This window comes from Mytilus trossulus, chromosome 6 (assembly GCF_036588685.1).
Source record: "Mytilus trossulus isolate FHL-02 chromosome 6, PNRI_Mtr1.1.1.hap1, whole genome shotgun sequence".
Taxonomy (NCBI): Eukaryota; Metazoa; Mollusca; class Bivalvia; order Mytilida; family Mytilidae; genus Mytilus; species Mytilus trossulus.
Window position 1 is genome coordinate 81,215,809 of NC_086378.1, and position 22,149 is coordinate 81,237,957.

Genomic DNA, 22,149 nt, shown 5'->3' on the forward strand with positions numbered 1-22,149 from the left:
CATTATCAAACATCACATAAAAATTGTGTATTTACAATTTACAAGTAATTTTTAAGTAAACAAGTTAGTCAAGTGGTTTAACGAGTTACTTAAGCCGTTAAAACAAGTAAAATGTGTTGCTAGTCATGTCGTTATAACAAGTAAGCTTACTCATTATAACGATTTAAAATAAAACTTCTAATTAAATTAAAACTAAAAAGCAAATTTACCTGAAAATTAAAATATCAGGGGCAGCAACCCCAAAACGCGTTGTCTTATATAACTGAAAAATCTCGGGCATATATATAGATTATGACTTGATGAATATTTTTATCCCAAAACTAAATGCTTTTGTTTCAGAGATATAAGCAAAAATCTACATTTTACCACAATGTTCAATTTTTAGACATGGCGACCATCTTGACTTTTGGGCGGGGTCATCGGATACCTTTATGAAACTATATACCCTAAGGATGATTGTGGCCATATTTGCTTTAATTTTTGCCATTAATTTCAGATTTTCTGAAAGTTATCGACGACAACAGATGCCACGTGATGAAAAAAGCTCACTTAACCCTCTGGTCCAGGTAAGCTAAAAAGGCAAAACGGACAAAAAGCAACGGACAAAAAGCAAAACTGTCGGACTAAAAGCAAAACGGACAAAAAAACAAAACGGACAAAAAGCAACGGACAAAAAGCAAAAGTGTCGGACAAAAAGCAAAAGCGGACAAAAAGCACCGTATCATACGTACAACATAAGATAAAACAATATGTTGTTCCCTTGTGTTCCTCTTATGGTTGATGTACTTCTCTCGGGTTTATTATGTAACCCGCGTTTTTTTTGTTAATTTCCTTCAAAGTATATATCAAAACGTCATATGCACAAGTTTGAATGCACTGTATTTACTTGATAGTGTTAAATGTATTGCACAAATAAAGAAATCCTCAAAAGTCAACTTTTGTGTTCAATAGTTAAGTATTCATTGCATATATACTTATGGATGTAAATGAACAAGATTAGACATATTCTTTAAATTATAATCATGGTACCTTTGATAACTATTTATCTTGTTCAATATCCCTATGTCGATTATACATTTTTCAAGCGAAATCCTTTTGATATCGATGTTATTCATTCCTAAACGATTGAAAGCAAAACATGTCTTTGCAGTCTGAACCATGCAGGATAAGGGAGAAGACGCTTTCATAACGTTATCTAAAATATGTATACTGAACTAGATGCAGAAGTACAAAATCGTATGTTAATTATAGTTTACATCACTTCTAGAAAAAATATATGGAGATGAATAAAGTCTTATCATGGAATACAATAAAAACGTTTTGAAATAAACGTTTCACATACGATATCGGATATGTTTCTTACGTCGTATCTACAATTCCCTTCCGTTTTCATGAATGTGACCTACTGAATCAGACTATTTACTGGATTTGTAATACCATGGGAAACACGACAAGTGCCACATGTGGAGCAGAATCTGCTTACCCTTCCGGAGCATCTTAGATGACCCTCATTTTTGGTAAGGTTTGTGTTGCTCAATATTTAGTTTTCTATGTTTTTTCTTGTGTACATCATTTGGCTCAATATCTTTAATTGTTTTTACATAGGCGGTAATGGTAACGTTTACTCCTGTAGCTCAGTCCATATCGTAAACTTGGATATGTATGATAGCTCGTTTCGAAGCTGTGACATTTTGACATATGTGGTTAAATTTTCGGGGTACGAAGTGAGATTATTTTTTCCGTAAATTAGCAAACCCCGAACATCCTTTTGTGATGCGGCTCCTTATGGTGAAATATCCCCTTTTTAACACAATAAGTTCTTTGAAAATTTAATACTTTGAACACATTCAATAGCTCCATAGTTTTTACACATTTATTCTATGTTACTTTACTTTCCTAATCACCACAAATAATTAAGTTCAGTCATTTGTTAAAAATAGAAACATGTCCAATATCACTACAAAGAGATTTTTTCCTTATACGTGACTTTTGAGTTCCTCATTTCGAGGCGCACTAGTGATGTTGTCCCATTTGTCTGTTTGTCTTAAGCCATGGTGTTGTCAGTATATTTTCGATTTACGAGGTTGTTTGTTACTATGATATCTTTCGTCACTCTTTTAGAATTAGACAATCTATGTTAAATCCATTGCACAATCTATTTAAGCATTATAGAAATCCAATCTATTTGATAAAGTCTAAAAAGATGAGTATTTCGAGCAAACAATGTATGCCAACAAAGAAGTATTGATAAATGGTAGATAATGAAAAAAACGTCAACATGCTATTACAGCACAGTTTTTATCATGTATTTGCAATCTTTTTTTTTCAAATTTCTTTTAGATTTATTAAAACAATATTTGTAAACAGTCTTATTTAGAACAAACAACGCATGTCATCAAAGCATTGTTGGTATAAGGAGGACAAGGAAGTGAACCGCAACGTGCTTTGACGGCATAAAACAATTTACCATTTTTGTTTGCTATCCCATTATACATAGTTTCCGGATGGCTGTCAAGGCAGACAAACTGTGAAGCTGCTGGTTGAGTATTACTTCCACCTGCAAGTTTTCCAAAATATTCGGGTTTCCATCCACCATAACACGTGGTTTTACCAGGGATCATCAAAATAACAGATTGATGAGGTGTGTAACATACAGCACATGGCACATCATTTTGCAGAAGTTTCGGACCAAACACGTTATCTTCATATTCTGCTCCATACAAGTAAGAAGCCTCTCCGTAAGGATTTTGTATCTTACTGTTTGTTATTAAGTTTGGGTCTTTAGGAAGACAAATGTATTCTGATGCTGCACCCCTTTGTAGGTGTTCACCGCCACCTGCTATACCTAGAAGAAACAAAAGTTGATGCTGTAACAATGCTTTTCTTAAACAACTGGTCTAGGACGACAATTTTTATTGGACGTTCACAAATATTTTGATGGGTTCGAATTCACGTTTCACGTTCTATCAGTCCTTAACCCTTTTTTATTTCCATTGGTACTTTCGTAAATTTTTCGAGCAACTACTCGTTGTTGGCTTAAATTCTTAAATCTTTGACATTGTTTAACTTTAATACAGCAGTGGTGGTTGTTTGTTTAAATTAATAAATGCTCTATATCACAACTTACTTTATTCATTGAGCCTTAATTAGATATCAAATCGCCACTAACTAACAATATGTTTTCCCTAATAGTTTAGATATAATTTTCCTCAGAGACTGGTAAAGTAGATTATTAATTTGGGGAAATATAACATTTTTTAATTCACACTACCGTGTACGTTGGTATTATCTTATTATTAAGATTTGTACACATTTTAGATACATGTTAGTGATTCAAAGTGTATCAACGCAATCATACAATAGAAAAAATGGACTTAAAAGTTGGTGTTTTTTTCCCTACCAAACTAATTGAAAAAGAGACAAAAAAACAAACTAAAATAACATGAAATAATTAAGCGAATCCAAATAGATATGTAGGACTCGGAGGTGCGATGGGGACGCTGAAGTGCGATGGTCACGCTGAAGTGCGATGGTCCACGCCGAAGTACGATGGTCCTTTTCGCTGATGTGCGATGGTTTTGTGTATGACGTTTGAATAATGTGACTTTTTCAAAATTCAACATGGATTCGAAGGCAGGAAAATAGGTTTTGTAGAATAAGGTTTCATGCTAATAAAGGAAAGTAAGGGGGAATGAAACGAACGATTCCGAACAGTTTTAAGCATTACATGTTGAGGTTAAAAACATATGTTTAAACATTTTAGGCAAAAAAGCGGTTAAAAAAGGAACTTGGTCACCAAATGGGCTAACCAGTATTCTGAATTATTTCGCAAAATTTTTGTACGACAAATACAGTATACTAATCTTAATTTATCTTTACGTAATCGGCACATGATTTTATATGGGCAAATCTATAAAAAAAGTTCATATAATGTTGTTTTATTCCCGAGATAAATTTAGTTTTGAAAGAACACAATCGCTCTAGTCTTATTTGTTTATGGTTTCAGTGTTGATGGTCTACAACATGTTAGACATTAATTAACCTGACTAAACCCTATTTGTACTTCCCAATTGATTATCCTCAAATTTATTTTTCGTAAAATAATTGACAAGCCTCTCTATTAGTGAAGCATAGATTTACTTGGCGGTATTTTACTTCGTGGATACTGTTTCGTCATCAGGTATGTATGAATTGATGAAGAATTATTGTGAACAATTACTAAGTTTTATCATAATATTTAAGTAAATCAGTGGCGGATCCAGAAATTTCCACAAGCGGGGGCCCGCTGACTGCTTAAGAGGGGGTCCGCTCCAGTCATGCTTCAGTGATTCCCTATATAAGCCACAGAAAAGGAGGATCGGGTCCCCTGCCCCCCTTAATTCGCCTCTGTAAATGATATTGACACTTCTAAGTACTATTATAAAAACCTACACGCTAAATCTTTTTTTTTTAATTTTTAACTTGAAAACCTTATTCTTTACTCTTGCGTGCTAAAAGGAGAATTGGAAAATTAGATTAAAACAAAAATAAAAGTCCTTGGTATGATCTAAACAGATATTAAACCATCTTCCAAATTAGAGGCTAGCAGCTTATTTTGTCAAATCTTAATGGTGTTATTTTAATGAAACAGCTCATACATTTTGCTTTTGAACACATTCTTAGGTTGGCCATCGCACTACAGCGTAACCACCATCGCACTTCAGCGTAAATATCAACAAGTTAACGTCACAATGTCACCATCGCACTTCAGCGTAGACCATCGCACTTCAGCGTGACCATCGCGGTTCAGAGTACCATCGCGGTTCCGAGTCCTACAGATATAACATAACATTGTTTCTTGATGGATTGCTTATGGTGAAAACAACTATATGTTGAAGTGAGGGAATAGACATATGTGAAGACAAAAATGACAGACTAAAATATGATAACCTTCTAATTTTGCTTAAAGTGACGGAATTGGCATACGATTATATGTTATCTCGACACTTTATTTCTTAACGAATACAGACTAGATTTTTTTTCACTCACTTTGTTAATAGTAGTGTTAAATATTAATATAAGACTATGTTGACCTATTTTTCGAGTGGTGTATTTGTAAAAGCTGCCAGTGTACAAACCAATATCAAGAAAATTGTATCTTCGAATCTCATAGACGAAGGTGAGAAATTAATTTCCCATATTAGATGAAATTTAATTTCTGCAACTTAATTGAAAAGGATGTTTGTTTGTTTTTAAGGAATGTGTGTCCTAATTGCATCCCCCTCCTCAACTTTTGGACTACTAACACAAAGTCTTGTTCGATCACCGTTCCATGGAGAACATTTCAGGGACTGAATTTTCGGCTCTCCCTTAACATCATTTGCGAAAATGGTCGTGAGAAACGATGACAGTCCGCTAGAAAGCGACGGTAAATTGTTGACCCGTGTTAAGAGAGAGTCATATGTCTTGCACGTAAAAGACACCCTTGTAGATTTTGATAAAAAAAAAAGCAGACTAATGCCGCACCTTTAATGTGGAAAGATATTGATAAATTAAGGCAACAGTAGTATACCGCTGTTCAAAACTCATAAATCCATGGACAAAAAACAAATTCGGAGTAACAAACTAAAACTGAGGGAAACGCATTAAATATAAGAGGAGAACAACGACACAACATTAAAATGTAGCACACACATAAACGGACCAAGCATTAGACAAAATCCTATGAGAATAACAAATATAACATCAAAACAAATACATGAATTTGGGATAGATAAGTAACTTGACACGTCTTATAGTAACGTGAATTTACACTAAAAAATAAGAAAAAACAAACGACACAACGGAAACACTACGTTAAAATTTAACACACAAAGGAAACGAACTATAATTTAACAATGGTCATATTCCTGACTTGGTACAGGACATTTTTGAAGGAAAAAAAAGTGGGTTGAACCTGGTTTTGTGTAATAAAAGTAAACTTCAGTTATGTATAATATAACTTTGTTAATAAAAGTTGCAATAACGTGCTTCCTTATCCACTATAAATAGATATGTTTGAAATACTTGTAATTGCTTTATTCCAGTATTATTGTTAAATGATAGTTTTTGAAAATCTGGTCATTATCGTCATATATAAACTGTCCACAAGACATTGGTACTGACTAAGAAAACAATAATAACTAAGCCATAGGCGATGTCATTATCTTTGTCGAAGTCGATACCACTGTCCTACGGCCAGTCCATGTATCACAATAATGACTGGTTCTTCAATATTAATCATGTTTATTTCATTGAGGAACCATGCTTTTAAAAATTCTCACAAACTTGAATTGTTCTAAGTAAACTCCGGTTATTGTACGATTTCTATAGAAAAAAGTAAAGACCAGTCATAGTGATAACCATTAGTCACTGCCATCATTTAAGAAAAATTTATAAGTACAAAATATGGTTATAATTTTATAATTAATTAAACACAATTGCGTTTTATTAAAGGGACACAACTCTTATCACAGAAACAACATCCCACTGGTCATTGTAAAAGAACTTATGAATGTCATGTGGCACCTTGTTATTCACTAAGATAAGCTTATTCTTATCTTATATGAAATAATATTGATAACTAGTTGAATCTTTACTTTTAACGGTTAAATTGTGTTTGTTGCTTGAATGAACTTGATTGAGCCAACAATTTCTGTCAAGGGTTAGATTTGGACGAAAAGAACTGTCTTAATCCGTTATTTTTCATGTTGCGGTGATCAACATTGTGAGGCATATAACATGTATTTCCTCTCTCTATACCAGTATGGCAACTAAACAGTTTTTATCAGACTTGGGACACCCGTGATTCAGTCGCCCAATTGTATCACGAATACCAAAATGTCGTACGATGCTCGCAGAACATTGATTGTCTGTCTTACGATAATGGTACCTAAGTTCTTCGTCAAGCAACATATGTTCGATTTATATAGAAGAATACAATTCGGCGGGAATTAATGTTTGAAAAAAACATACAGACTGCCGTTAAAAAACAGATGGCTATTCCACCAGAACGATTACGTTTGGTCCTGGTGAATAGGCGCCTTGCCGGACTCCAACAAGAGCATGGTCCAATTATCGTTGATTAGAAACCGTGAACTGTATAGTGACATTGTAAGTTTTTCTTTTCGGGGCATCCTAGTTTAAATTCGATGAACAGTTATATTTAAATATAAATTAAAAGAGTACGAAAAACGTCGTTTACTCGGACCAAACTTATGAATAATGACACTGAACAATATTGAAAGCAAAGACAAATGGAATATAGCGGGCCTTCTTAATATACTAGTAGTTCAGGGTCAAACGCACGAGTGAACATCGACTGTTGTGCGACAGTCGTAGGACAGTTTCATGACAGTCATACGATAGTGGCACGACAGCGACACGATAGTGAAACGCGCTCCCCACGACATAAAAACCTGACAAATAACCCCGAGCAACTCACGATTATCGTACGCCTGTTGCACGACTGTCGAACGACTGACTTGCGACAAACCCACTACAGTACAATTACAATTCTTTATTATCTGTCGTCTACCCTTCGTGGAACCATCGTGGGCATGTCGTTGCTAAGATGACCACTCGAAATACTTTCTGACATTTTGCACGACAATGCCATGACAACTATTCTCGAGATCTTCCACGACAAAAAATCGTACGATCTGTTGTTACCGGGGCTTAAGTAACATTCAGCTGAACATTTGACCTTATTTTAAAGACTGGTGTTGATCGATATAAAACCGTTTTCCGACACCAATGTAAAATTAGAAAATACCTGTGTAAGCTAATTCAGTTCCATTTCCAGGACAGGTTTTTCGTCCCCATCTAGTGTAAATTGCGCCTAAAATAAATAAAAATTACAATTTGTTAGCCTGAAATTATTAATCAGGATTCCTTTTGAGTTGAAGGCATCATTAACGCATAACAAACACATTCCAAACTTTATTGCATTAGTTTCTTTTCATTCCAGACGTTTCGTTTGAAAACTAATGAAAAATAAAAGTCATTGTTTTTCGAAATTAAATATTTTTAATGTTTTCTTTTTTCATGTCAACCTTTATTTCAACTGAGACAACTTTCTTATTCTTTTAAGTTTTGTCTTCTTGATGAGCATATTCAGTCGGCCTATTCGTATGGCGAGTTCGTTTAATTGGAGTGACGTCTAAGATTTAGATTCAAGTACAAATTACTTAAAACTTAAAAGAAAAAAAATATGACAAAAATTTAGTGTCGTACCACCATAAAATAAACGAGAATAACTTAAATCGTTTGCCGACACAAAGACCCGTTGAGCGAACAAATCTTAATTCCAAATAATATCATCTTTATTAACCTGACAAAACGTATATAATGTATGCACATTGATTTATATTTACGAATGAAAATCTTTTTTGAAATACAGAGATTTCTTTCGTTCAAATCAGATGGGTTTTTACGTACTAGAGTGACTCTAGCAAATTGAAATATATATTTACCATAAGAGTGTGACAATGGAAACACACTACAATAAGTAACAAAAAGTAAAAACACAAAAATACTAAACTCCGAGAAAAATTCAAAAAGGAAAATCAAAAATCAAAAGGCAAAATCAAAAGTCCAAACACATCAAACGAATGGATAACGACTGTCATATTCCTGACTTGGTACAGGCATTTTCTAATGTAGAAAATGATGGATTGAACCTGGTTTTATAGCTAGCTAAACCTCTCACTTGTTTGACAGTCGTATCAAATTCCGTTACATTGTCAACGATGCATGAACAAAACAAACATACTCATAGAGTAAAAATGTCAAAAACAATAGGATATAAAAAAAAATCATCCCTTGTATCGTAAATTTAGGTATCTAGCTTCTGGTTTATGGATAAAGATATCAAGATCCAGAAAAGGATAGTGTTTATTATGGCTTTATTTGAAATCAGTTCAGCAAGCTGCATCTCTTTAGTGTAAAAACTGTAGTCGTCATTATAGAGAGCCAGTATAAATTTATACATTTTTGTATCAGATGTTGTTTCAATAGGTCTTTACTAATTATAGTCATTCGTTGTAACTCGTTACAATTCAAAAACAAGTCGGGCAGTTTGTGGTTCACAATTAATTAGCATTGAAATTCTGATAACTTCTTTAATCTTAAAATCTTATAAACAAAACAAAATTTATAAACAATGCACCAAGACCAACAGGAACAAAAACAAAAACACAGAACAACGTTTTGAATTGAAAATAAAATAGGTAAAAACTAACAAAATAGAATCGAAGAAACAAAGTTAGGAAAATAAACATACTAAAATATTTCATTTACTACTTTTTAAAATTTGTAACTACTATATGTACAGCTATGTGTATTATTAACAAATATCAAAAATACATACGGGAAAAACAATAAAATAAATTATTAATTTCACATTCTTTTTAATAATTTTGAATCTTCTTCAAAGTTTATTCTTGAGGCCACTATATAGAATTTAAAGGAGTACTAGCTATGAGTTATGTAACAAATCTAAAGTATGATTTTGTCAATCATTAATGAAAGTGAAATAGTGAAATAATTGTTCGCTTTGAGCAGCCAGTATGGTTCAATTTTGTCAAAATAAGCTAAAAAACATTGATGATGATTTTTTCACTCGCAAGTGAAATGTTCGACCACATTGAAACCGTATTCATGTGAACTTCAATGTAACCATTTAGCTAGACATGGATAACGCAAGATTGTGCATATAAAATTATTCAAAGGAACAGAATGTCAACATTTAAATTGAAACAAAAGTAAATCATTTATTGACTGATTCGATCCTCAAAACAAAATTCTGCTACAGGTTAAAACGATGATCAACATATAGTTTTAATCTATAATATGAAATTAAACATACCATTAAAAATCTAATTGCACAAGTTGCTTAATCTATTCATATCTATATTTATGTTTTTTGTATCGCTTATAATTTGAAATTAAGGATACAACTGATACTAGAAGGACTGTTTCATACCTTGATCTTTTCCTCAATATTGACACAGATGGACGACTTCACACGAAAATCTATGATAAACGGGACGATTTCAACTTCGCAATTATAAATTTCTTATTTCTCAGCAGTAACATACCCTCTGCCCCTTCGTATGGTGTTAACATATCTCAATTGATATGTTTTTTCTCGTGCTTGTTCACACTATACGGACTTAATATACAGTAGTGTGCTCCTTACGCAGAAACTGCTCCAACAAAGTTAGAAGGAGGACAAATTAAAAATGACACTCCGTAAATTTTACGGACACCATCACATACGATGTGTCTCTGTCCAAACTAACTAAGGCCATTTTTACCACGTGTTAGATTGTAGTTTGTCATTGCGTTGTCTGATCTTTTAATAACCGAATATGACTTATTCACGATAGTGACTGTTTTGCTGAGTGTGAATTCGCATTGCTATAAAACGTGTCACGGTACTTTTCAATCCCAAATTGATGTATTTAGTTGTGATATTATATTTGTTATTCTCATTTTTCAACTGTCTTAACGTCTTTTCTGTTTTATTCGTATGTTATGGTAAAGATAATTAATCACCCCCTTCATTTCATACATGTCCAAGACTAAATAAGATCGAATGAAGATATTATGAAAATATATACTGTCGATATCGTCGATATCGAAAATTTCTGAATTAAAAAATGTTTGAACAAACAAGACTTCGATATCGTTTATATCGACAACAGCGATACGATATCGATTCGTTATCGACATAGAAAATGTTTAAACCTCTTCCCGATGATATATGATATATGGATATACTTAAAAGGAGAAAAAAACAATCTGAAAAGAAGTGTTAACAACCCAGTACTATCTAAAAAGAAGGGCATATAAAGGCAACAGTAGTATACCGATGTTTAAAACTCAAAAATCGATAGACAAAAACAAATCCGGGTCATAAACCAAAACCGAGGGGAACGCATTAAATACGAGAAAATGACGACAAAACATTAAAATGTAACACACACAGAAACGAACTAAGCATTGGACAAAATCAGATGCGAATAACAAATATAACATCAAAACTAAATACATGAATTTGGGATAGAAAAGTACCGTGACACGTCTTATAATAATGTGAATTCACACTCAAATATAAGGGGTAACAAATGACACAAAAGAAACAAAACGTTAAAATGTAACACCCACAGAAACGAACTATAATTTAACAATGACTATATTCCTGACTTGGTACAGCGCATTTTTGAAAGGAAAAAAATGGTGGGTTGAACCTGGTTTTGTGGAATGCCAAACCTTCCTCTTTTATGGCAATGTGAAATATAACATTAAACTGACAACACTACATTACATGACAACAATACAAATTAATAAGGAAACACAATTGACAAAGAAACACACGAATAATAGCTAACAAAAGGTTTATATTTAATACCCTAGAAGTGCATTTTGTCCACACAAGACTTACTGGTGACGCCCAGATACAAAAGTTTGATACCTTTTGTTAGCTATTATTCGTATGTTTCTCTGTCCTATATGTTCTCCCCTTTATTTGTACTGTAGTCATGTCATGGAATGTTGTCATTTTGATGTTATTGTGTATTTTCTAGTATATTCAACAATTCCATTAAAGCGGGAGGTTTAGCATGCACAAAACCAGGTTCAACCCACTATTTTTTCTTAAAATGTCCTGTACCAAGTCCAGAAAATGACCATTATTTTATTATAGTTCGTTTCTGTGTGTGTTACATTTTAATGGTGTGTGTCTGTTTTGTCGTTGTTCTCCTCTTATATTTGATGCGTTTCCCTTAGTTTTAAATTGTAACCCGGATTTTTTTCTCAATCGATTTATGAGTTTCGAGCAGCGGTATACTACTGTTGCCTTTATTTATATGCCATGGAAGGTGTGTGGGTATCAACTTGATAGTTATTAAGATGGCGTCTAGACTAAAATAACCACGATACGAACCTACAAATAATCGAGCTCATGACCTGTGAACTGTTTATTTAATAGTTTTGAAAAATGTTTTACATAATCATAATTCAAATATAAGAATTTTAGTCAAATCGGTGAACACGAATTTGACATATAGTGCCCCTTGAGAATATTCTGATAAATAACATTTTATGAAATTAGTGAAATATCTTCTGATATACTAAACAGTAAAAAGACAAAATACCTTTTTGCATCCTCGTAATCATCTGTCTTTCAAGATTTTGAAGTTTTAGCTCCATTTGACGAAACTTTGCGTATAGCCCATCATTGTCATTTAGTAGAATTCGTTTATGGTCTTCACCAAAAACTACAGCAAAAATAAACAATGCATAGTGCAACATGTTTAAAATCTACAAGTTGACAGAAGTTTTATTTCCCAAAGCCTTATCTTTCGTGCTTTAAATTTTATCATCATTGTTCTAAAGTATTTCATATTTGTTGATAATTTTATTTTAAATTAAGACGGTAAATGAAAATAGAATCTGAATATTTTTTTTCAGTTTTTATAATTGATACTTTGACATTATACACACATGTGAGTTAAAAGTTATGAATTGGTTGTGTATGAAGCGCATTTCTAGAGTATCCTTCTAAAGGAACTATCATTATCAAATATTTCTTTATCTTTTATCCTTTCTATTGAGTATGGTGATTGGGTGTATGTCCACCCTTATAATATGCTTGCCATAGACACAATAACCTAAGCTTTTTATTCTAAATTGTCTTCGGGGAATTTTTCCGTTTGAAAATAATGCCAGCACTTTTCAAGCATTTATGATTAACCAAGCAGATGAACAAAACAAATCACTCACCAAATGTGATTGCCACATGCTATCGGTTAAACTGAAAATCCTTCAGTTCCGAGGTGAGGAATGTTGCGGATCCAGAGGAAAGTAGACTAGTTGAAGAATTTTCGACTGCTAATGGAAATGTTGAATCAGAAAACAAACAAAAACAAAAATGTCAAGACGAAACTCATGATGTATATAAAGATTTATTTTTGACTAAACGAAAAGAATACGTATCAATGTTTCAGAAATAGGATATTCCTTTAAAAATGAGAATTAACTTTCAGGAACAGGTTATTCCTGTCAAGAAGTATCATCCAACATTTATGTTTGAAATAAAAAAAAAAAATGCATTGATAATGAAACAGCCAAATTGGTATCATCAATAGGTTACACAGGGTAATTGTATGGCTTGTAAATAATTAAGAGAGGTTTATTTTGACCTTTAAGGAATGAACAAGAATGCGCTCTGTTTTCTTAAAAAGAAATTTTGATACCAGTGATGATAAATTATATATAAGAAGGTGAAGTATGAGTGCCAATGAGACAATTCTCATCCAAATCACTATAACCTGACAGTCTGAAAAAAAAGTATAACACCGAAACGTATTCGAGCGTCACTGATGAGTCTTTTGTAGACGAAATGCACGTCTGGCGTAAACACAAAATTCACTATGTTATTCATTTCATGTCAAAGTAGTCAATGTCAAATTTCTTCAAAACCAACATAACTTTCCTCCATCATTATCACAAACGAGTTTCATTTATTTTGGGGATAAAATCTTAGTTGGTGCCCATGTTAAAAGGTGTTATAGATATGCCAGATAAAGAAACAGTTTATATAATGTACATGATTGGCAATTGCAAACAAGCAGGACTATCCAGACGTTTTTTTCTGATTTTACTGATGGGAAATCTACATAATACCAAATCTTTCGCGTGATGCTATTCCCGAATTGGTGTTGTCTTTGATATGTAGTACGTCGACAGCGTAAAAGTTGGAACAAAAAAGAAACATCGATAGGCTGGCTGGCCCCAGAAAAAAATATACAGGACATGGTGGACCGTCAAGGTTACGAGAAACTTGTCTTCGACGTGATGAAAACAAAACTTTTTTATAGTAAAAACAGAAAGCAAAATTACTGTCACTATTGAAGAGAATGTTCTCCAGAATAAAGCAGTCGATGTTGACTAGATTGTACCCTTCCCTTCACTCACAAGGAGGCTGGCACACGTTTGTTTTTGTATATCTATCATACAGTAATTATAGATGACAGAATGATTATATTACTATAATAGACACTGATACTGGTGTGATTGTCGTTGGGATTTATGTACCGTGATGTATCTATATTTGGTGAAAAAAAAGAACATTCAGAATTTAACAAAACAGATTTTAAAGAAATTAACTCAAATATGAAGTTTTATAAATATTTCATGAAGATTGATAGAACCCTGGGCTTGAAATATGATGACTCAGCATAGATTCATAGTTCTTCAGTATGCATAGTTTACCTAATGTCCTGAATGTAAAATAATTCATAATATTTGCATACATGTAAGTTATATTATTAAGAAGTTCTTATATTTACTCTTTGCAGTCATTGAAACTCATAGATCCTTCCTGAATATTATCTATGGGTGTTTTGTGTCCTGTCGATAACCCAAAAGTAAGCTGTAACACCTAAATATGCCTTTTTTTGTCACCATGGCATGAAAAATACAAAAATATCTCAACAAAACTTACAATAGTGTGTTCTATCTTAAATATGTACTTAATATTCCAAATTGCTAGAAACAGCAGAATAATTTAGGAAATTTGCGACCCCAGGGGAAATAAATGAAGGCAACAGTAGTTTACCACTGTTTAAAATTCATAAATCCACAGAGAAAAAACAGATCCGGGTTACAAACTAACGCTGATCGAGGGAACGTTTCAAATATAAAAGAACTACGACACAACAGAGACACATCACCGAAATGTAACACACACAGAAACGAACTTTAATGTAACAATGGCCATTTTCCTGATTTTGTATAGGGCGTTTTATGAGAAAAAAAATGGTGCGTTGAACCTGTAAATTTACATGTGCAAATTGTGTATGGTGAAATCTGTGGTAACTCTTCATTCTAGGTAGGGGTTGTTAAGAAAATTAGTGTTAGTTTAAACTTGGAGAAGTTCAGGGCATACAATCATTGAAACTATGAAGTTGAAGAGCATTGAGGACCAAAAATTCCTAAAAGTGTCAACTGAAGTATTACCGCATCTCAAACAACTACTGGATAGAGTGACAAACGCTGCGATAAAACTTCCATAACTGAGGAATTTGGGGCCCTTATTGACGACAAATCCAGCAGTAATGATAAAGTAAATGATGCACGCCATAACCATTTTGCAAGTAAACAGCATTTCAATATAATAATGTTATTATGAATGGTGCTGGAAAAGAGATAATGACACTCATAGTAGCATTTTGCCTGGAACTTCTATTATTTTTGAAACTCAATTGTTCTTGGAACGTTCCGGGTTGTTTTTCACTGAACTCTGCAGCTGTAACTGTGGTGGAGCCATTTCAGTAATATAAGCCTTAGGTTTTTAAATTATATTATAGAAAAAAAGCATGTCCATTGTAGAAAATGACAAAATTTAGTTGTTTTGACACTAAGATATGTTGTAAATGATACGCTTATTGATAGTTTATTTATTGATTGTTATAAAATAGTGATATACGATCGATTTTAAAATCATTTTCAGTTTTAAACTAATTTTAATTATCAAAATTAAAGAAATCTATAAAATGAAAACGCAAAAATTCAAGCGACCAACATTTATTTCGAAATTGTAGTTTATTAGATATAATAGCTTTAATTGACTGGTTTGAAAGATTCCCGCTTGATTATCTAAAACCCGTTCGTCATTACAATGCCTTTAATAATCATCATGTAGTTACTTTTAATGGTTTTGTATTACTTTGATGTATGTCTAAGCGTTGTAAGTTTTTAAGTATAATTGCCTATGACAAACAAACGGTACTAATATTATTGAAATACCTACGCAAATTGCAAGTCAGATTTTATGTTGGTGTTGGTAAGTAAAATTCGGGCCCGGCCAGAAAGCACATACCAGAAAGTAGTACATATTTAACACAAAATAGTTCCTACGCATGGGTGTAACTTTCAAAATATGCAGAATATTTAGGTAATTTGGGTATCAAATGAAAGCGGATTGACTGTTGGTCATTGTAGAACACTTTGGACTGATAATTTTAAATCACAAAAATATTGCATGAAGTTTTTAAAAACGGGTACGTTTTGTCTGTTTGTCAGATCTGAGGTACCTGTCTTGGTACACCTAACGTTCTGGGAACCAGTTTTTTTATATCTCATTTAAGATATGATTAGTCATCTCATAAAGTGTTGCTTTAAAATACATTTTATTTGCACGGGATTTTCGGTGAAAAGGCTGTCTATTTGATTATTTTTCGTTTGCGGTATTTGATCTACACTATTGCGACTTACAAATGAAATGCGAACATTGTGATAAGTAGCTATAGATTCATGTAACCATTTAAGATCCCCATTCGTAACAGTGTGGTGGCCGAGTGGTTAAGGCGTTGGACTTAAGTTCCAATGGACGTATGTCCGCGTGGGTTCGAACCCCACCCGCACTAGTCTTATTTTTATTACACCAAATTAACATCTTTCCTGAAACTGAGTGAATGGTACGCAAGTGCAGCTCCTTAAAATATCGAATAAGCAATGAAATCAAAGTTCCGAAATATAGATCTACAGTTGCTGCTAGAACAGTAAGTAATGCTTTAAATTGTAACCGCAGTATTTTTTCTAATAGCGCAACTGCAATCAGGAGTAACGCTAAAAATGACTGTAAGCAAATATTATATGCCCATGCAGTACATTTTATGAAAAGGAAAACATTTTTTTATGAAAAATTGTTTCCGTGATGCGAATTGATTTTTTTTCTCGATGATCAGTCAAATGATCGTTTATGAGATAATAAACTTTTTTTATCGCTCTTTATGTACAATTATGAAAATTCTTCCAGTAACGGTACTCGGGTTGGCTAAACGTCAAGTTTAACTTAATTGAATGTTTCAGCATGAAATCAGTTGAATTGCACGGGATTTTCGGTGAAAAGGCTGTCTATTTGATTATTTTTCGTTTGCGGTATTTGATCTACACTATTGCGACTTACAAATGAAATGCGAACATTGTGATAAGTAGCTATAGATTCATGTAACCATTTAAGATCCCCATTCGTAACAGTGTGGTGGCCGAGTGGTTAAGGCGTTGGACTTAAGTTCCAATGGACGTATGTCCGCGTGGGTTCGAACCCCACCCGCACTAGTCTTATTTTTATTACACCAAATTAACATCTTTCCTGAAACTGAGTGAATGGTACGCAAGTGCAGCTCCTTAAAATATCGAATAAGCAATGAAATCAAAGTTCCGAAATATAGATCTACAGTTGCTGCTAGAACAGTAAGTAATGCTTTAAATTGTAACCGCAGTATTTTTTCTAATAGCGCAACTGCAATCAGGAGTAACGCTAAAAATGACTGTAAGCAAATATTATATGCCCATGCAGTACATTTTATGAAAAGGAAAACATTTTTTTATGAAAAATTGTTTCCGTGATGCGAATTGATTTTTTTTCTCGATGATCAGTCAAATGATCGTTTATGAGATAATAAACTTTTTTTATCGCTCTTTATGTACAATTATGAAAATTCTTCCAGTAACGGTACTCGGGTTGGCTAAACGTCAAGTTTAACTTAATTGAATGTTTCAGCATGAAATCAGTTGAATTGCACGGGATTTTCGGTGAAAAGGCTGTCTATTTGATTATTTTTCGTTTGCGGTATTTGATCTACACTATTGCGACTTACAAATGAAATGCGAACATTGTGATAAGTAGCTATAGATTCATGTAACCATTTAAGATCCCCATTCGTAACAGTGTGGTGGCCGAGTGGTTAAGGCGTTGGACTTAAGTTCCAATGGACGTATGTCCGCGTGGGTTCGAACCCCACCCGCACTAGTCTTATTTTTATTACACCAAATTAACATCTTTCCTGAAACTGAGTGAATGGTACGCAAGTGCAGCTCCTTAAAATATCGAATAAGCAATGAAATCAAAGTTCCGAAATATAGATCTACAGTTGCTGCTAGAACAGTAAGTAATGCTTTAAATTGTAACCGCAGTATTTTTTCTAATAGCGCAACTGCAATCAGGAGTAACGCTAAAAATGACTGTAAGCAAATATTATATGCCCATGCAGTACATTTTATGAAAAGGAAAACATTTTTTTATGAAAAATTGTTTCCGTGATGCGAATTGATTTTTTTTCTCGATGATCAGTCAAATGATCGTTTATGAGATAATAAACTTTTTTTATCGCTCTTTATGTACAATTATGAAAATTCTTCCAGTAACGGTACTCGGGTTGGCTAAACGTCAAGTTTAACTTAATTGAATGTTTCAGCATGAAATCAGTTGAATTGCACGGGATTTTCGGTGAAAAGGCTGTCTATTTGATTATTTTTCGTTTGCGGTATTTGATCTACACTATTGCGACTTACAAATGAAATGCGAACATTGTGATAAGTAGCTATAGATTCATGTAACCATTTAAGATCCCCATTCGTAACAGTGTGGTGGCCGAGTGGTTAAGGCGTTGGACTTAAGTTCCAATGGACGTATGTCCGCGTGGGTTCGAACCCCACCCGCACTAGTCTTATTTTTATTACACCAAATTAACATCTTTCCTGAAACTGAGTGAATGGTACGCAAGTGCAGCTCCTTAAAATATCGAATAAGCAATGAAATCAAAGTTCCGAAATATAGATCTACAGTTGCTGCTAGAACAGTAAGTAATGCTTTAAATTGTAACCGCAGTATTTTTTCTAATAGCGCAACTGCAATCAGGAGTAACGCTAAAAATGACTGTAAGCAAATATTATATGCCCATGCAGTACATTTTATGAAAAGGAAAACATTTTTTTATGAAAAATTGTTTCCGTGATGCGAATTGATTTTTTTTCTCGATGATCAGTCAAATGATCGTTTATGAGATAATAAACTTTTTTTATCGCTCTTTATGTACAATTATGAAAATTCTTCCAGTAACGGTACTCGGGTTGGCTAAACGTCAAGTTTAACTTAATTGAATGTTTCAGCATGAAATCAGTTGAATTGCACGGGATTTTCGGTGAAAAGGCTGTCTATTTGATTATTTTTCGTTTGCGGTATTTGATCTACACTATTGCGACTTACAAATGAAATGCGAACATTGTGATAAGTAGCTATAGATTCATGTAACCATTTAAGATCCCCATTCGTAACAGTGTGGTGGCCGAGTGGTTAAGGCGTTGGACTTAAGTTCCAATGGACGTATGTCCGCGTGGGTTCGAACCCCACCCGCACTAGTCTTATTTTTATTACACCAAATTAACATCTTTCCTGAAACTGAGTGAATGGTACGCAAGTGCAGCTCCTTAAAATATCGAATAAGCAATGAAATCAAAGTTCCGAAATATAGATCTACAGTTGCTGCTAGAACAGTAAGTAATGCTTTAAATTGTAACCGCAGTATTTTTTCTAATAGCGCAACTGCAATCAGGAGTAACGCTAAAAATGACTGTAAGCAAATATTATATGCCCATGCAGTACATTTTATGAAAAGGAAAACATTTTTTTATGAAAAATTGTTTCCGTGATGCGAATTGATTTTTTTTCTCGATGATCAGTCAAATGATCGTTTATGAGATAATAAACTTTTTTTATCGCTCTTTATGTACAATTATGAAAATTCTTCCAGTAACGGTACTCGGGTTGGCTAAACGTCAAGTTTAACTTAATTGAATGTTTCAGCATGAAATCAGTTGAATTGCACGGGATTTTCGGTGAAAAGGCTGTCTATTTGATTATTTTTCGTTTGCGGTATTTGATCTACACTATTGCGACTTACAAATGAAATGCGAACATTGTGATAAGTAGCTATAGATTCATGTAACCATTTAAGATCCCCATTCGTAACAGTGTGGTGGCCGAGTGGTTAAGGCGTTGGACTTAAGTTCCAATGGACGTATGTCCGCGTGGGTTCGAACCCCACCCGCACTAGTCTTATTTTTATTACACCAAATTAACATCTTTCCTGAAACTGAGTGAATGGTACGCAAGTGCAGCTCCTTAAAATATCGAATAAGCAATGAAATCAAAGTTCCGAAATATAGATCTACAGTTGCTGCTAGAACAGTAAGTAATGCTTTAAATTGTAACCGCAGTATTTTTTCTAATAGCGCAACTGCAATCAGGAGTAACGCTAAAAATGACTGTAAGCAAATATTATATGCCCATGCAGTACATTTTATGAAAAGGAAAACATTTTTTTATGAAAAATTGTTTCCGTGATGCGAATTGATTTTTTTTCTCGATGATCAGTCAAATGATCGTTTATGAGATAATAAACTTTTTTTATCGCTCTTTATGTACAATTATGAAAATTCTTCCAGTAACGGTACTCGGGTTGGCTAAACGTCAAGTTTAACTTAATTGAATGTTTCAGCATGAAATCAGTTGAATTGCACGGGATTTTCGGTGAAAAGGCTGTCTATTTGATTATTTTTCGTTTGCGGTATTTGATCTACACTATTGCGACTTACAAATGAAATGCGAACATTGTGATAAGTAGCTATAGATTCATGTAACCATTTAAGATCCCCATTCGTAACAGTGTGGTGGCCGAGTGGTTAAGGCGTTGGACTTAAGTTCCAATGGACGTATGTCCGCGTGGGTTCGAACCCCACCCGCACTAGTCTTATTTTTATTACACCAAATTAACATCTTTCCTGAAACTGAGTGAATGGTACGCAAGTGCAGCTCCTTAAAATATCGAATAAGCAATGAAATCAAAGTTCCGAAATATAGATCTACAGTTGCTGCTAGAACAGTAAGTAATGCTTTAAATTGTAACCGCAGTATTTTTTCTAATAGCGCAACTGCAATCAGGAGTAACGCTAAAAATGACTGTAAGCAAATATTATATGCCCATGCAGTACATTTTATGAAAAGGAAAACATTTTTTTATGAAAAATTGTTTCCGTGATGCGAATTGATTTTTTTTCTCGATGATCAGTCAAATGATCGTTTATGAGATAATAAACTTTTTTTATCGCTCTTTATGTACAATTATGAAAATTCTTCCAGTAACGGTACTCGGGTTGGCTAAACGTCAAGTTTAACTTAATTGAATGTTTCAGCATGAAATCAGTTGAATTGCACGGGATTTTCGGTGAAAAGGCTGTCTATTTGATTATTTTTCGTTTGCGGTATTTGATCTACACTATTGCGACTTACAAATGAAATGCGAACATTGTGATAAGTAGCTATAGATTCATGTAACCATTTAAGATCCCCATTCGTAACAGTGTGGTGGCCGAGTGGTTAAGGCGTTGGACTTAAGTTCCAATGGACGTATGTCCGCGTGGGTTCGAACCCCACCCGCACTAGTCTTATTTTTATTACACCAAATTAACATCTTTCCTGAAACTGAGTGAATGGTACGCAAGTGCAGCTCCTTAAAATATCGAATAAGCAATGAAATCAAAGTTCCGAAATATAGATCTACAGTTGCTGCTAGAACAGTAAGTAATGCTTTAAATTGTAACCGCAGTATTTTTTCTAATAGCGCAACTGCAATCAGGAGTAACGCTAAAAATGACTGTAAGCAAATATTATATGCCCATGCAGTACATTTTATGAAAAGGAAAACATTTTTTTATGAAAAATTGTTTCCGTGATGCGAATTGATTTTTTTTCTCGATGATCAGTCAAATGATCGTTTATGAGATAATAAACTTTTTTTATCGCTCTTTATGTACAATTATGAAAATTCTTCCAGTAACGGTACTCGGGTTGGCTAAACGTCAAGTTTAACTTAATTGAATGTTTCAGCATGAAATCAGTTGAATTGCACGGGATTTTCGGTGAAAAGGCTGTCTATTTGATTATTTTTCGTTTGCGGTATTTGATCTACACTATTGCGACTTACAAATGAAATGCGAACATTGTGATAAGTAGCTATAGATTCATGTAACCATTTAAGATCCCCATTCGTAACAGTGTGGTGGCCGAGTGGTTAAGGCGTTGGACTTAAGTTCCAATGGACGTATGTCCGCGTGGGTTCGAACCCCACCCGCACTAGTCTTATTTTTATTACACCAAATTAACATCTTTCCTGAAACTGAGTGAATGGTACGCAAGTGCAGCTCCTTAAAATATCGAATAAGCAATGAAATCAAAGTTCCGAAATATAGATCTACAGTTGCTGCTAGAACAGTAAGTAA

At 33.7% G+C, this 22,149-nt stretch overlaps 1 protein-coding gene and 9 non-coding genes across 10 annotated transcripts; 9 read left to right on the forward strand and 1 right to left on the reverse strand.

Annotated features, from left to right (window-relative positions):
• Nucleotides 1-2,369: 2,369 nt before the first annotated feature.
• On the reverse strand, nucleotides 2,370-10,331 carry LOC134723050 (short-chain collagen C4-like). Its single transcript, XM_063586685.1, has 4 exons — nucleotides 10,300-10,331; nucleotides 8,493-8,518; nucleotides 7,793-7,858; nucleotides 2,370-2,845 (listed from the first exon to the last, which is right to left on the reverse strand). Exons 1-4 carry the CDS (start codon nucleotides 10,329-10,331, stop codon nucleotides 2,370-2,372), a joined length of 600 nt encoding a protein of 199 aa, XP_063442755.1.
• Nucleotides 10,332-16,371: 6,040 nt separating this feature from the next.
• On the forward strand, nucleotides 16,372-16,454 carry Trnal-uaa (transfer RNA leucine (anticodon UAA)). Its single transcript has one exon. It is a non-coding gene; the product is annotated as a tRNA-Leu (tRNA).
• A 611-nt stretch (nucleotides 16,455-17,065) lies between these two features.
• On the forward strand, nucleotides 17,066-17,148 carry Trnal-uaa (transfer RNA leucine (anticodon UAA)). The gene has a single exon. It is a non-coding gene; the product is annotated as a tRNA-Leu (tRNA).
• A 611-nt stretch (nucleotides 17,149-17,759) lies between these two features.
• Trnal-uaa (transfer RNA leucine (anticodon UAA)) lies at nucleotides 17,760-17,842 on the forward strand. Its single transcript has one exon. It is a non-coding gene; the product is annotated as a tRNA-Leu (tRNA).
• A 611-nt stretch (nucleotides 17,843-18,453) lies between these two features.
• On the forward strand, nucleotides 18,454-18,536 carry Trnal-uaa (transfer RNA leucine (anticodon UAA)). Its single transcript has one exon. It is a non-coding gene; the product is annotated as a tRNA-Leu (tRNA).
• Nucleotides 18,537-19,147: 611 nt separating this feature from the next.
• On the forward strand, nucleotides 19,148-19,230 carry Trnal-uaa (transfer RNA leucine (anticodon UAA)). Its single transcript has one exon. It is a non-coding gene; the product is annotated as a tRNA-Leu (tRNA).
• Nucleotides 19,231-19,841: 611 nt separating this feature from the next.
• On the forward strand, nucleotides 19,842-19,924 carry Trnal-uaa (transfer RNA leucine (anticodon UAA)). Its single transcript has one exon. It is a non-coding gene; the product is annotated as a tRNA-Leu (tRNA).
• Nucleotides 19,925-20,535: 611 nt separating this feature from the next.
• Trnal-uaa (transfer RNA leucine (anticodon UAA)) lies at nucleotides 20,536-20,618 on the forward strand. Its single transcript has one exon. It is a non-coding gene; the product is annotated as a tRNA-Leu (tRNA).
• Nucleotides 20,619-21,229: 611 nt separating this feature from the next.
• On the forward strand, nucleotides 21,230-21,312 carry Trnal-uaa (transfer RNA leucine (anticodon UAA)). Its single transcript has one exon. It is a non-coding gene; the product is annotated as a tRNA-Leu (tRNA).
• Nucleotides 21,313-21,923: 611 nt separating this feature from the next.
• Nucleotides 21,924-22,006, forward strand: Trnal-uaa (transfer RNA leucine (anticodon UAA)). The gene has a single exon. It is a non-coding gene; the product is annotated as a tRNA-Leu (tRNA).
• The last annotated feature ends 143 nt before the right edge of the window (nucleotides 22,007-22,149 follow it).